General features: G+C 50.1%; 1 protein-coding gene across 5 annotated transcripts in view; it reads left to right on the forward strand.

Moving 5' to 3' along the window:
• The window catches only part of LOC120967988 (sucrose transport protein SUT5), a 54,613-nt gene extending 52,835 nt beyond the window's left edge, over positions 1–1,778 (forward strand). For all 5 annotated transcript variants that reach the window (XM_045230744.2, XM_045230742.2, XM_045230743.2 and 2 more), the window contains 3 exons: positions 867–965; positions 1,043–1,107; positions 1,533–1,778. In XM_045230744.2, coding sequence (XP_045086679.1) covers positions 867–965; positions 1,043–1,107; positions 1,533–1,722 — 354 coding nt within the window. In that variant the 3' untranslated portion in view covers positions 1,723–1,778. The remainder of the gene's footprint in view (positions 1–866; positions 966–1,042; positions 1,108–1,532) is intronic.
• The last annotated feature ends 14,678 nt before the right edge of the window (positions 1,779–16,456 follow it).

Genomic DNA, 16,456 nt, shown 5'->3' on the forward strand with positions numbered 1-16,456 from the left:
GAATCCAGTACGTGATCACTTTGGATCGCGAGAAGCAGCGTTACCCGTGATAACATGCGCCGCTAGATTCCTAGCCCACGGCACCAGTCGTGATTACTTTGGATCACCGGATACCTAGGTAAGCCGCCGCATCAAATAACGGAGTCGTCGTGCACACAACCGACGGCAACCGTCGCTAGGTTAACCCTAGAAAGAAGAAACCCACTTTAGCCCGCGTGATCACTGTGTATATCACGACGAGCAGCACTACCAGAACAAGATCTGCGATGGCCTGGACCGCCAGAAAGCTAGGTTGCCCGCCCCGCTAGGTTAACCACTACGAGGAAAACAACGGCAGTTCGTTTGATGCTGCCGCGAGCGAGACAAACATGGGGAAACGGGATGCGGTACCTGCGAGCACTGGAGGTTGACGACGGTGCCGCGCGCGCTCTCGGACGAGATCGCCGGCGATAAGATCGCTGCCGCCGATATTCCTAGAGAACCTCACCAGAATGATGGAGGAGCTGCGTGAATGATGGATCTGCGTGATTGATTGAGCTGCGTGATTGATGGATCGGCCGTCGGCAGGTCTTACCTGGTCGTGGGGTCGTGTCATCCTTTTTTTTTGGGATGTCACCGTATACATACGTATGGGTCATACGGGTTATACAGGGCTTGGATATGGGCTACGGGGCTTGGATATGGGCAGCGGCGGGCCGGAGAAAAAATAGATGGCGGGGATCAAGAATACCCCTAGGAAATTGAGTTAGGGGGGTGCACCGGAGCAAGCCTCTTGTTGGTGAGAATCTATTTTCGCATGTTTAATGATTTGTGTTTACAGTTTTATCTTGTAAATTCCTTTCCTTCTGTTTGCTTTGCCTATGCAGGTTCAGCTCGTGGTTGGCTACTACAGCGACCGCTGCACTGTCAAGCTCGGTCGCCGCAGGCCTTTCCTCATAGGCGAATGTTGTGTGATCTGCCTCTCGGTAAGCCTTATCAAAGCTAATCTCAATTACTTGTTTTCTGAAACTACAAATCTGCGGTTGTTAATCGTTGTTAACAGCTTATGTTGATGGGCTATGCCGCGGACCTTGGAATCCACCTGGGCCACACGAAGCAGAAGTGCAGGTATAATATGCAGTGGCGGAGCTTAGTACAAGGCTGAGGGGGCTATGGCCCCCCTAGCCCAAGGCAAAACAATGAAGAAAAATTACTATGCATGGCTTAGATTTGGAAGATATCAATCATTTGTCCTCCTAATTGTTCATATTTTCGCTTTGGCCCCCCCTGAGATTCCTGTCAAGCTCCGCCACTGATAATATGCATCTTTTCCAAGCAAAAACCTAGTATATGAAAGAAGCCCTCTCGTGCATTTTTTCTTGGAGAGGGCCAAGCTAAGCCATGGATAAAGGCCCACCGAGAGGGTCACTCATTAAGAAATTGAAATTTTGGTTTTTTTTGGTTGAAAGATCTTATAGGAGCCCAACGAACCTTGGCCTTCTTAGTATTAAACTATTGATATCTATACATGTGCCTTTTTTTTCTGCCTGCAGCACATATACCAGCACTCAATGGGCAGCGGTTGCGGTTTTCGTCGTTGGCTTCCTCATGCTGGATTGTGTTGTGCACATGGCGCAAGGCACCCTGCGGGCTATGATGATAGATCTATCATGTAAGCGCATATCCTACTCCTCCTATCCTCTTCCCCTCCCCCAGTACCTAGCCGCCATGCCGTGCCTGTAGAGGAATAGGATGCAACTCTCAATGTATTGATGGGTGCATATGCACAAGTATATATAGTACATAGGGCAGGTCATATCCTCAACTATACACAAGGAGGAGACTTGGAGTACAAGAATACATGTGCTAAATACATATCTCAACACCCCCCACAGTCGAAGCGACACCGTTGCTGACGCAGAGACTGGACCAGAATTCCTCGAAAGACATCGTGGGCAAGCCTTTGGTCATGATGTCGGCAAATTGTTGGGAGGTGGGAACGTGCAGAACACGGACATGGCCAAGAGCCACCTGATCCCGAACAAAATGGATATCAAGCTCAATGTGCTTGGTGCGACGATGATGAACCGGGTTGGCGGAGAGGTAGACGGCGGAGACGTTGTCGCAGTAGATGACCGTGGCCTTCTCAACAGGACACGAGAGCTCGTGAAGAAGCTGACGAAGCCAGGAGCACTCAGCAACAACGTTAGCCACAACGCGGTACTCAGCCTCGGCGCTAGACCGCGAGACGGTGGGCTGCCGCTTGGACGACCACGACATCAGGGATGGTCCAAGGAAGATGCAGTAACCCGAAGTAGAGCGACGGGTGTCCGGGCAACCAGCCCAGTCAGCGTCGGAGTAGGCGACCAGATCAGTGGCAGTGGAGGCGCGCAGAGTAAGACCAAGATCCATAGCACCGCGGATGTAGCGGAGAATCCGCTTAACGGCAGTCCAGTGAACATCTCGAGGAGCATGCATATGCAGGCAGACCTGCTGAACCGCGTACTGAAGCTTCGGTCGAGTGAGAGTGAGGTACTGGAGAGCACCAACAATGGACCGGTAGAAGCCAGCATCTGGAGCAGGAGTACCATCAGTAGCAGAGAGCTTGGCCTTCGTGTCGACAGGAGTGGCGGCCGGTTTGCAGTTAAGCATACTAGCACGGTCGAGGAGCTCATGAGCGTACGTCCGTTGATGAAGGAAGAAACCATCAGGACGACGCACCACCTCAACACCAAGGAAGTAGTGCAACGGACCCAAGTCCTTGATGGCAAACTCAGCACGGAGACGATCAGTAAACCGGCGAAGGAGCTCAGAAGTGCATGCTGTCAGGATGATGTCGTCAACATAGAGCAGCAAATATGCCGTGTCGGTGCCCTGGTGATAAACAAACATCGAAGCATCGGAGCGTGTAGAGCGGAAGCCGAGTTGATGAAGAAACGCTGCGATGCGCTGGTACCAAGCTCGAGGAGCCTGCTTGAGCCCATATAATGAGCGTGAAAGCAGACACACATGATCAGGACATGCCGGATCAACAAACCCCGTGGGCTGTTGACAGAAAACCTGCTCCTCAAGATGACCGTGGAGGAACGCGTTGGAGACGTCCATCTGATGAACCGGCCAGGCATGAGAGACCGCCAACTGTAATACAGTGCGGATCGTCCCGGGCTTAACAACCAGAGCGAAGGTGTCAGTGAAGTCCACACCGGCGCGTTGCCGAAATCCGCGAACAACCCAACGCGCCTTGTAGCGATCAAGAGTGCCGTCGGGACGAAGCTTGTGTTTGAAGACCCACTTCCCGGTGATCACATTAGCGTGCCGGGGACGAGGAACAAGCTGCCAGGTCCGGTTCCGCTGCAAAGCGTCAAACTCCTCCTGCATGGCGGCCATCCACAAAGGGTCGCGGAGAGCGGCCCGGACCGAGGACGGCAACGGGGAAGGAGCGGACGTCGAGGCAGTGCAGACGTAGTCATCCGCATAGCGGGAGCTCGGGCGAAAGACACCGGTGCGCGAGCGTGTGACGGGGCCGGCCGTCGGGGCAGCTGCGGGTGGCGGCGAGGCCGTGGCAACCACGGTGTCCACGGGAGAGGTCGTGGCCTCCACGGTGTCGTCAGGAGAAGCGGGCCGGGCGGAGGACGAGGCCACGGCGTCGGGAGAGCCAGGCGACACCGGGGCCGCGATCGCGCCAGCGGGCGACCGAGGCGGGGTCGGGGCGGGCGACCGAGGCGGGGTCGACGCGGCGCCAGGAGAGGCCGCGCCAGTGGGGGCCGGCCCAGCCGTTGGCCCAGCATGCGGCCCAGCATGCATGGCAGAGGAGCGGGGCGACGTAGGCGACGTCGACGCGGCTGCAGGCGACGAAGGCGCCGAACCGGAGGAGGGAGCCACGGATGGCCCCGATCCGGAGGAGAGCGCGGCGGGCGGGGTGGCCGGAGCACCCAAGGCCAGCAGCGGGCGGCGGCGCGGAGGAGAACCTGCCGCGGGAGAGGAAGGCGGCACCACCTGTTCCTGTGCAAAGGGAAACACAAGCTCATCAAAGTACACGTGCCGGGAGGTGATGACACGGGGTCATAGCAGCGATAACCCTTAGTGTTGGCCGGGTAACCAAGAAAGACACATGGAACGGAACGAGGAGCGAGTTTATGAGGTGTGGTGGCGGTGGTGTTGGGGTAGCAACGGCAGCCGAAAATTCGGAGACCATCGTAGGAGGGAGGAGCGCCATATAGGAGATGGTGAGGTGCATAGTTCCAGCGCGGACGGCATGGCCGGAGGTTAAGGAGGAGGGTGGCGGTGGCGAGGGCATCTGGCCAAAACCGAGAGGGCATGTAGGCATGGAAGAGAAGGGTACGCACACACTCATTGAGGGTGCGTAGGATGCGCTCGGCACGACCATTCTGCTGGGAGGTGTATGGACACGTGAGACGAAACACGGTGCCGTGGGAGGAAAGAAGGTGGCGGATGGTGAGATTGTCGAATTCTTTCCCGTTGTCGGTCTGAAGTGCGAGTATGGGTCGCCCAAACTGTGTGGAGACATAAGCATAGAATGCAATGAGGGTGGCGGCAACATCGGATTTCCTACGAAGAGGAAATGTCCACACAAAGTGAGAGTAATCATCCAGTAAAACGAGATAATAAAGATAACCAGAATTACTAAGTACTGGAGAGGTCCATACATCGCTGTGAATCAACTCAAACGGAAAAGATGCAACTGTGGAAGAGGAACTAAAAGGAAGGCGAACATGTTTGCCTAACCGGCAGGCTTCACAGGAGTGAGCGGCCGTTTTATTACAGGAAAAAGAAAATCCTCTCATTATTTGACGAAGTGAAGAAGTGCTAGGATGCCCGAGACGAGCATGCCAAAGATCGACGCCTGCGGAAAAAGCGCGAGGACCACCCGGAGATGACGGCGACTGAACTGGGTAGAGGTCGCCGGGACTCTCACAGCGGTGAAGAATCATCCTGGTGCGAGCGTCCTTAACAGAAAAGCCAACTTCGTCAAATTCCACAGTTACAAAATTGTCACGAGAAAGATTACGAACGGAAACTAAGTTCTGAATAAGATGAGGAGAAACAATGACATTATTAAGAGAGAGAGGTCGAGAGTTAGAGGGAAAGGGTGCAGAACCGACATGAGAGATGGGAAGACCAACACCGTTACCGATGATGATGCGAGATGGAGTGGAAGTGGGATGGACGGAGGAGAGGTTACCCGGATGAGCGGACATATGGGAGGTGGCGCCGGAGTCCATAATCCAATCGCCGCCACCACCTGAGTATGGCGGCGGCTGCTGCAGTGCCGCTAGAAGGGCCGGGTCGTAGTAGGGGGCGCCATACGCGTCGGGAGCGCCGAAGGGGGGCGCGACAGGAGGGGCGCCGTACGCGCCATATGCGCCGGCAGGCGCAGCCAGGAGCGCCTGGTGAGCGCTAGGGCGGGGGCCGAGGATGCCCGGGGCGGGGGGCCGCGGCACGGGCATGCTATATGCGTGCACGACCCCCGTCCAGGGGTTATAGCCACCGGCCCAGGGTGGCGGGGGCTGCTGCTGGGGAGCCTGACCGCCACTGCCGCCGCCTTGGCGTTGGCCGCCGCGACCGCGGCGACGGTTGCCGCCGTTCCCACCGGTGCGCGGAGGTTGGGGCAGCTGCGGCACCGGCGTAGGGTGCGGGACAGCCGGAGGACGGGGCGCCGAGGGTGGTGTAGAGGCGCCGGTGGAGAAGCCGGCGGCGAGCGCGGTGTGGACGGCGCGGGTGCGGAGGTGCTTCATCCGCCGCTCCTCAAGGCGAAGATAGGCCACCGCCCGCTCGTAAGTAGGGTTGGCCATGAGGGTGAGGTTGGAGGCGGCGTTGCCGAAGTCCTCGTTGAGGCCGGCGGTGAGCGTCGAGAGGAGAAGCTCGTCGCCCACCTTGAACCCGACATCGTTGAGCTCGTCGGAGAGGGTCTTGAGCCGGAGACAGAAAGCGTCGATGGTGGAGTCGTTCTGGTGGCACCCAAAAAATTCCTGCTGCAAGAAAACAATCCGTTGGAGCTTGTTGTCGGTGAAGAGGCCATTGATCTTGGTCCACACCGTGTAGGCATCGTCCCCATCGCAAACGACGGTGTGGAAGATGTCCGGAGAGACGGTGAGGAAGAACCACCGGATGAGGGTAGCGTCAATGGCGAGCCAGTTGGCGTCGTGGGCGCCGGCAAAGAAATTGGCGAGACCGTCCACATGATCACGAAGGTTGTACTCACGGAAAAGGAGATTGAAGTAGGTTTTCCAAGCATAGTAGTTTGCGGAGGCGTGGGAGAGGATAATGGGGACATGATCGGAGAGGTGGATGTTGCGGATGTCGGCGGCTTTGGGCTCATCGGGCTCGGACCCGTAGGAGGAGTCGAACGGGTTGCTAGGAGGGGCGTTGGAGGAGTAGGAGGTGCCGAGGGCTGACATGGCAGAAGGAGGGGGTGGCGGCGCGGGATGGGATCGGGGAGGGGTTTAGGGTTTTCGGGAGGGAGGCGGCTCGGGGGGGAGCGGCGTGGTGTGGCAGGGAGGGTGGAGGCGCGGCGGGGTAGGGTTGTGGGGGAGGGAGAGAGGCGGCGCGGCGGCAGGGGAGGCGGCGGCGCGGGACAGCGGGAGCGGCGGCGGCCTGGGGAGGTGACGGCAGCGCGGCTAGGGCTGGGGACCGAGGGTTAGGCTGATACCATGTAGAGGAATAGGATGCAACTCTCAATGTATTGATGGGTGCATATGCACAAGTATATATAGTACATAGGGCAAGTCATATCCTCAACTATACACAAGGAGGAGACTTGGAGTACAAGAATACATGTGCTAAATACATATCTCAACAGCGCCGCTGTCCATGGCGTGCCACCGCGTGTCAACTCCGGCGCCTCCTCGGTGCAGAGGCACCCATGCACTAGTAGAAAAAGGGTCATCTGTCCCAGTTGGTAAGGGCCTTTTGTCCCGGTTGTTGAACCGGGACTAAAGGGTCGTTACTAATGCCCTAGCCCTTTAGTCCCGGTTCTTACACGAACCAGGACAGATGGGCCTTCACGTGGCCGCTGCGGCCAGCCCAAGCAGGAGGGCCTTTGGTCCCGGTTGGTGACACCAACCGGGACCAAAAGGCATCCACGCGTCAGCATTTCAGTGGCTGGGGTTTTTTTTGAAAGGGGGAGGGTTTAGGGGGTAATTTAGGGTGTGTAAGCTAGCTAACACAGATATATAATAACTCTTCATGCCCGCATCATGCATCATCATAATAACAAGTCCTACTAATCATCATCATACAACTTCTACTCGTTATTAATAACAAGTCATACGATCACCATCCTCATAGTCATCGAACCAACCCTACTTAATTGTTCTTAGCACATGATCATCAGTATTAGGTAGGACCTAAATACCCTCTTTAAGGTAAAATAGCATAAAATAATATAGACCCCGACTCTCCATTATGGAGAATGGAGATCATCCTGTCTCCAATTTTTGCGCTTCGCTTCCTTTTGCTTCCAAGAACCTCCTTGCGACTGTCCATACATTTTTTCCATTCTTTGATTTTCATGTCTCCACTTCTTTTAGAAATTCAGTATGGACAGTTGAGATTCATAGGATGACCTGGTTGTATGTTCAAAACATCAAGGCTACCATTCTGATACATCAAATGAGGCACACAATCCTCTGGGATTATCTGTTGAAAAACATAGTAATAACTTCATAGTTAGCAATGATGTACTAGTTTTAGAAGTATGCAAAATATGCACGGATGTCGTAATAGTAAGAAATCTTACCTATCTCCATAGTAGTTACCGTAGTTCAACACGTGCACTAGTGGCACGTATTGACCATAATGTGGAGGAGTTTTACAATAGATATTGTAATTCTCAAGATCAGTACAAAATCCGACCAGATGAGTTTTCTCCTTATAAGTTAACTCAGAGCCATCGGTGTAGTAGGTTCTGTCTACCATGTTCCGCACATTGTTTGAACAATCAAAATAAGCTGTCAACTATTTTGAAATGAACAATATAAATTAGCTAATAACTATGTTTGAGAAACTCACATAGAGGTAGAATTGGGGGCGTATCAACAAGGACCCAAATGTCCATATTGTCTTGCTCGATGTCAGGATCACCAAGATCCATGGTGACAAGCACACCCTCATCAAAAACATACATCTTGCAAAATGCTTCCCAATTTTTGCAACCAAAATGGGTTACGCTCTCAGAATTATACATATTTAATTCAAAATCTATATCATGATGGGTCCCTAGGTGAATTTTCTTTGTTTCCATACTTTCATGGTCTTCAAAACCCATCCTCTCCAAGACGTAGCGTCTTATGGCATGGGATAAGCTAGTCGAATTGTAAAAGATGAAAGTACACGTTGAAATAGTTGAAGTCGTGCTTAATTATGAAAAAATAACACTTGTCGTCGTTGCGTACCGTTTCAACATCGAAGGTCTCCTCCAGCTTAGTACTGAAGCGCCGATCTTCGTCCAGGTGAGGCCTGTCGCACAGACCTCGGTCGTCGTGGCACCAATCGCACTCCCACGGGAGACTTTCGTCGTCCGAGTACGACATTTTCTATGTTCATAATTCAAATATTAAACGTCTACAATTAAATATATGTACTAAAAACCTAAGTTAGATCATTATTATTCATCACGGGTTGACTATCGGTTTGTCGAGTCTTTTCTTGAAAACTCTCAGCTCACATGGTGTATACATTCGACCGTTGGTGATGGTCGCTCCTCCTTTCATCCCCGAGTGCATTACACCAAAATGTCTAGCACACGGGAATGAAGGAGAAGCGACCCCCACGACAACAGTCAGGATTCTTCGTCCTCTCATATATATATATGGTGGAACTCTCCCTCACTGATTCCTCTCAGACATTTGCGACCGTCGGTGATGGTAGCTCCTTCCTTTCGTTCCCGAGTGCATTACACCAAATTGTCTAGCACACGGGAACGAAGGAGAAGCTACCCCCACGACAACAGTCGGGATTCTTCGTCCTCTCATATATGGTGGAGACTCAATAGACTTAAAGTCAACCCAAAATATAGTTTAATTATCTTTCTAAAACCGGTTCGTGGCTGGTCTCACCTCGAGGTCGGAGGGGGTCGGTGACGGGGACGACGGCGGGGATGATGGAGGGGGGCTCCTAGATTTCTGCGAAAACAAAAACCCTATAAGCTATCAACTAATCATATGCATACGCCTTGCATAGTGCTCTCCAATTTTAGCATTCAAAGTAGGAGTAGTTTTCCAATTTGAGCATTCAATAAGCAAAATCAAATCACAAAATAAAGTAGTATTCAAATTAGGATGCATTCAATTATAAGCAAAACTACATCATCTCCATGCGTCCATACATTGTCGAATATTATCACTAATACACCTCGAATACTATCATACATATAGCATCGCTAGTACAGCTAGAACCGTAGCGCCCGGCGGGTATCGGCGCGGGTGGTGGATACCCAAAGAGAAGGAACCATCACAGGATCATAGCTCCAGTGAGATCCCTGAAGAACCTGCCAGGTATTGTCGAACCTGCACTCCAACGCAACCATGTAGCGACGGACGTGCTCGTCCTCCTCGCTGACACGGTGACGTACCACCTCCGCGGTGTCCGGAAGCCTCGGCACCATCACTGGCCCACGCGACCGCCACCAAACAAGGATCGGGTCAATGACGGACTGGCTCCTCACTAACCTACACCCCGAAAGGTAGCACCTCCCAAAACCAGCCCGGCGGAGCCCAGTCCCGGACATGGCCCCTTTGATCAAGCCGGCCTCCTCCGCCGAGTCGACGACGAGGATGCGGGATTGGCATCGTCGACGTCGATGCGGGAATAATTGCTTTAACTAAAAAAATAAACTAGTTCTATTAATTTTCTTGCTAAAAATAAACTACTTCTATACTCGATTGAACCAATTGTTTTTTCATTTCCTAGTAGGTCACCTTGGGCCAGCTGCTGACTTTCTAGAAAGAGACAAGGAAGTCGATTCAACATAAGGGAAGAAAGCATATTTTAGGTTTACTCCTTCCGTGTCTTGTAGGAGTGCGTGCTTCTTATTGCCTTCTGAGAATCAACTAGTTCAACTACTAAGCACTTACTATAAATAGAATAAAGTAGTACTTACTAAAAATAAACTAGTTTAACTAGTTCTATTATTTTTCCAACTAATTCTATTAAACACTTTCTCTTCTTATTCTACGAACAAAATTACAACAGAAAAAAATCATAAAAATTCTATGAACAAGATAAAAATTCTATGAACAAAATTACAATAGAAAAAATTATAAAAATTCTATGAAAAAATTGACATATTCTTTGCATATATATGAACACACAAACATTTGCATATTCAACAATAATATCACAAAAAAAATCTATGAACAGAAAAAATCTAACTTTTGCATATTCATTTATGAACAAATTACAACAACTCAATTAACTACACATATAAACTACACATCTAAATTAACTACACATCTAAATTAGGAAAATTCATATGAGCTCACTAAGGGGGCGGCGATTGACGAGGAGGCAGGGCACGGGGGCGACGGTGAGGGGCGCGGCCACGGGCGACGAGGAGGCAGGGGGCGGCGACGGCGACGGTGAGGGGCGCGGCGACGGGCGACGAGGAGGCAGGGGCGGAGGTGAGGGGCGCGGCGACGGGCGACGAGGAGGCAGGGGGGCGGGGGGCGGCGACGGCGTCTGGGCGGCGCGGGACGGCGTCGGAGGCAGGGCGACGATGGTGACGGCGAGGCGCAGAGGGGCAGCCTGGCGGCGGCGTCGGGGTGGGGAAGACGAATTGAATGAAAAATTTCACAAGTGCTAGTTATATAGACGAAGCATTGGTCCCGGTTCGTGATAGCAACCGGGACGAATGCGACCATTAGTCCCGGTTGGTGCCACCAACCGGGACCAAAGGCCTCTTTTCAGCAGCCCAAAGGGCGGAAAGCGGCGGCCTTTGGTCCCGGTTGGTGGCACCAACAGGGACTAAGGGGGGGCCATTGGTTCCGGTTGGTGCCACGAACCGGTACCAAAGCACCCCTTTAGTCCCGGTTGGTGCCATCAACCGGGACCAAAGGCCTTGCACAGCGGGGTGGTGGTGGGAGTTTAGTCCACCTCGCTAGTTGAGATGGGCGCACAGTGGTTTATAAGCCCCACTGCCGCACCCCTCTCGAGCTCCTTCCATTGCAGGCTTACAGGCCTAATTGTTACTGCTATGCCTGATGGGCCTACAAGGCCTTCTGCGGGCCTGAATCCTGGCCCATGGATGGGTTTCTCGTCATATTCAGGCCACGGTGGCCCAGCAGGTGGCATATTTTTTTATTTTTTGCCTTTTTTTTGTTTTCTTTTTTGCTTTATTTATTTTCTTTCGTTTCTACTTACAACAAAAAACTTATTTATTTTATTTTATTTTGTTTCTAATTACTTATTTATTTTACTTTATGATAATTCTTTTTGCTATTAAAGTTTCTAACAAAAAAAGTTCTTTATGAAAATTCTTTTTTGCTTTTAATGATTTTGAACAGAAAATACTTCGATAATTTTAGTTGCATCAATTTTATATAATTTTAGTTTCAATAATACTAGATGTTTCTTATAATGTTTTGAACAGAAAATACTTTGTTAATTTTAGTTTCATAAATTTTATTAAAGTTTATTTTATTTTGTTTCCACTTATATATTTTTAGTAAAGTTTATATTATTTTGTTTCTAATTACTTATTTATTTTATTTCTTATTTTTCATGCACCATTTTTCATGCATTTACTGATTATTTTGAGCTATAAGACCCTAAAATTGAAAAGCATTTCAAATGAACTCTGAAAAGGTTGAAAGTTGGCATGGTATCATCATTTCATCCACATAGCATGTGCAAGAAAGTTGAGAGGGTTACGTCAAAAACTGGATGCACTTCGTGTACAAAACGGACAATCTCTTTCAAAGTATCAGCATTTCATACGGAAACTCGTCTGTTACAAAGGGATTTCATTTTTTAAAACTTATTTGAACTCCTGACTTTTTGTGTGTTCAAAATACACCATTCAAAGCCACATCATCATTTTTCAATCCTTTCTGACTTCAGTTGTTATTTTTCATGCATTTACTAATTATTTTGAGCTATAAGTGATGGGGAACGTAGCAGAAATTTAAAATTTTCTACGCATCACCAAGATCAATCTATGGAGTAATCTAGCACCGAGGGGAAGGGGAGTGCATCTACATACCCTTGTAGATCGCGAGCGGAAGCGTTCAAGTGAACGGGGTTGATGGAGTCGTACTCGTCGTGATCCAAATCACCGATGACCGAGCGCCGAACGGACGGCACCTCCGCGTTCAACACATGTACGGAGCAGCGACGTCTCCTCCTTCTTGATCCAGCAAGGGGGAAGGAGAGGTTGATGGAGATCCAGCAGCACGACGGCGTGGTGGTGGAAGTAGCGGGGATCCCGGCAGGGCCTCGCCAAGCGCAAGCGGGAGGGAGAGGTGTCACGGGAGGGAGAGGGAGGCACCAGGGGCTAGGGTACTGCTGCCCTCCCTTCCCCCCACTATATATAGGGGCCCTGGGGGGGCGCCAGCCCTTGGGAGATGCAATCTCCAGGGGGGCGGCGGCCAAGGGGGGGAACTTGCCCCCCAAGTCAGGTGGGGCGCCCCCCACCCCGAGGGTTTCCAACCCTAGGCGCAGGGGGAGGCCCATGGGGGGCGCACCAGCCCACCAGAGGCTGGTTCCCCTCCCACTTCAGCCCATGGGGTCCTCCGGGATAGGTGGCCCCACCCGGTGGACCCCCGGGATCCTTCCGGTGGTCCCGGTACAATACCGATAACCCCCGAAACTTTCCCGGTGGCTGAAACTGGACTTCCTATATATAATTCTTCACCTCCGGACCATTCCGGAACTCCTTGTGACGTCCGGGATCTCATCCGGGACTCCGAACAACTTTCGGGTTTCCGCATACTAATATCTCTACAACCCTAGCGTCGCCGAACCTTAAGTGTGTAGACCCTACGGGTTCGGGAGACATGCAGACATGACCGAGACGACTCTCCGGTCAATAACCAACAGCGGGATCTGGATACCCATGTTGGCTCCCACATGTTCCACGATGATCTCATCGGATGAACCACGATGTCGAGGATTCAATCAATCCCGTATACAATTCCCTTTGTCTACCGGTATAGTACTTGCCAGAGATTCGATCGTCGGTATCCCGATACCTTGTTCAATCTCGTTACCAGCAAGTCTCTTTACTCGTTCCGTAACACATCATCCCGTGATCAACTCCTTGGTCACATTGTGCACATTATGATGATGTCCTACCGAGTGGGACAAGAGATACCTCTCCGTTTACACGGAGTGACAAATCCCAGTCTCGATTCGTGCCAACCCAACAGACACTTTCGGAGATACCTGTAGTGCACCTTTATAGCCACCCAGTTACGTTGTGACGTTTGATACACGCAAAGCATTCCTACGGTATTCGGGAGTTGGGTCTTGTCCATCACATCATTCTCCTAATGATGTGATTGTTGGGGAACGTAGTAATTTCAAAAAAAATCCTACGCACACGCAAGATCATGGTGATGCATAGCAACGAGAGGGGAGAGTGTTGTCCACGTACCCTCGTAGACCGACAGCGGAAACGTTATTACAACGCGGTTGATGTAGTCGTACGTCTTCACGATCCGACCGATCAAGTACCGAACGCACGGCACCTCCGAGTTCTACACACGTTCAGCTCGATGACGTCCCTCGAACTCCGATCCAGCCGAGTGTTGAGGGAGAGTTTCGTCAGCACGACGGCGTGGTGACGATGATGATGTTCCACCGACGCAGGGCTTCGCCTAAGCTCCGTAACGGTATTATCGAGGTGTAATATGGTGGAGGGGGGCACCGCACACGGCTAAGAGATCTCAAGGATCAATTGTTGTGTCTATGGGGTGCCCCCTGCCCCCGTATATAAAGGAGCAAGGAGGAGGCAGCCGGCCAAGGGAAGAGGCGCGCCAAAGGGGGGAGTCCTACTCTCACCGGGAGTAGGACTCCTCCTTTCCTTGTGGGAGTAGGAGAAGGGAAGGGGGAAGGAGAAAGAAGGAAGGGGCGCCCCCCTTCCCTAGTCCAATTCGGACCAGATCATGGGGAGGGGCGCGGCCACCTTTTGAGGCCTTTCTCTCCTTTCCCGTATGGCCCATTAAGGCCCAATACGAATTCCCGTAACTCTCCGGTACTCCGAAAAATACCCGAATCACTCGGAACCTTTCCGAAGTCCGAATATAGTCGTCCAATATATCGATTTTTACGTCTCGGCCATTTCGAGACTCCTCGTCATGTCCCCGATCTCATCCGGGACTCCGAACTCCTTCGGTACATCAAAACTCAATAAAACTGTCATCGTAACATTAAGCGTGCGGACCCTACGGGTTCAAGAACTATGTAGACATGACCGAGACACGTCTCCGGTCAATAACCAATAGCGGGAGTTGGATGCCCATATTGGCTCCCACATATTCTACGAAGATCTTTATCGGTCAGACTGCATAACAACATACGTTGTTCTCTTTGTCACCGGTATGTTACTTGCCCGAGATTCGATCGTCGGTATCTCGATACCTAGTTCAATCTCGTTACCGGCAAGTCTCTTTACTCGTTCCGTAACACATCATCCCGCAACTAACTTATTAGTCACAATGCTTGCAAGGCTTATAGTGATGTGCATTACCGAGTGGGCCCAGAGATACCTCTCCGACAATCGGAGTGACAAATCCTAATCTCGAAATACGCCAACCCAACAAGTACCTTTGGAGACACCTGTAGAGCACCTTTATAATCACCCATTTACGTTGTGACGTTTGGTAGCACACAAAGTGTTCCTTCGGTAAACGGGAGTTGCATAATCTCATAGTCATAGGAACATGTATAAGTCATGAAGAAAGCAATAGCAACATACTAAACGATCGAGTGCTAAGCTAACGGAATGGGTCAAGTCAATCACGTCATTCTCCTAATGAGGTGATCTCGTTAATCAAATGACAACTCATGTCTATGGCTAGGAAACATAACCATCTTTGATTAACGAGCTAGTCAAGTAGAGGCATACTAGTGACACTCTGTTTGTCTATGTATTCACACATGTATTATGTTTCCGGTTAATACAATTCTAGCATGAATAATAAACATTTATCATGATATAAGGAAATAAATAATACTTTATTATTGCCTCTAGGGCATATTTCCTTCAGTGATCCCATTATCAACGACATCCAATGTCCATGGTCAGGAAACCGTAACCATCTATTGATCAACGAGCTAGTCAACTAGAGGCTTACTAGGGACATGGTGTTGTCTATGTATCCACACATGTATCTGAGTTTCCTATCAATACAATTTTAGCATGGATAATAAACGATTATCATGAACAAGGAAATATAATAATAACCAATTTATTATTGCCTCTAGGGCATATTTCTAACAATAAGACCCTAAAATTGAAAAGCATTTCAAATGAACCTGAAATTGAAAAACCCTACAAATAAACTCTGAAAAGGTTGAAAGTTGGCATGGTATCATCATTTCACCCACATAGCATGTGCTAAAAAGTTGAGAGGGTCCCGGCAAAAGGTGGATGCACTTCGTGAACAAAATGGACAATCTCTTTCGAAGTATCAGGGTTTCGGAAGAAAACTCATCTGTTACAAAGGGATTTCATTTTCTTGAACTTATTTGAACTCCAGACTTTTTGTGTTTTCAAAATGCACCATTCAAAGCCACATCATCAATTTTCAACCCTTTTTGACTTCATTTGTTATTTTTCATGCAGTGACGGATTGTTTTGAGCTAAATGACCCTGAAATTGAAAAGCCCTACAAATGAGCTCTGAAAAGGTTGAAAGTTGGCATGGTATCATCATTTCACCCACATAGCATGCGCTAAAAAGTTGAGAGGGTTACGGCAAAAGTTGGATGCACTTCGTGAACAAAATGGACAATCTTTTTGAAGTATCAGGGTTTCGGACGAAAGCTCATCTATTACAAAGGGATTTCATTTTCTTGAACTTATTGTGTGTTCAAAATGAACCATTCAAAGCAGAGACTGATTTTGAATGGTGCATATTCAACACACAAAAAGTCTGTAAAGATCGCCAACCCCAACATAAAAAAATGAGCATAGATGCGCCTATAGAGAGAATCAACATAAATTCATAATAAATTTCTATGAATTTCAAAGAAATTTACTTTGAATTTAGGTCAAATTCTCTGTATAAGGGCATCTATTTTCACTTTGAGAGGAGCTCAACAAGGCAGAGAGGGACGGGCTTATAAACCGGTGTGAGCGCCCTTCGGTTGGCGAGGTGGGACTAAACTCTGACCGCAACGAGGACCAACCCTTTAGTCCCGGTTTGTGGCACAAACCGGGACTAATGGTCATGGGCCAGGGGCGAGGCGCATTGGTCTCGGTTCATGCGTGGAACCGGGACCAAAAGGTCCAGACG

This window comes from Aegilops tauschii, chromosome 7, assembly GCF_002575655.3.
Source record: "Aegilops tauschii subsp. strangulata cultivar AL8/78 chromosome 7, Aet v6.0, whole genome shotgun sequence".
NCBI lineage: Eukaryota > Viridiplantae > Streptophyta > Magnoliopsida > Poales > Poaceae > Aegilops > Aegilops tauschii.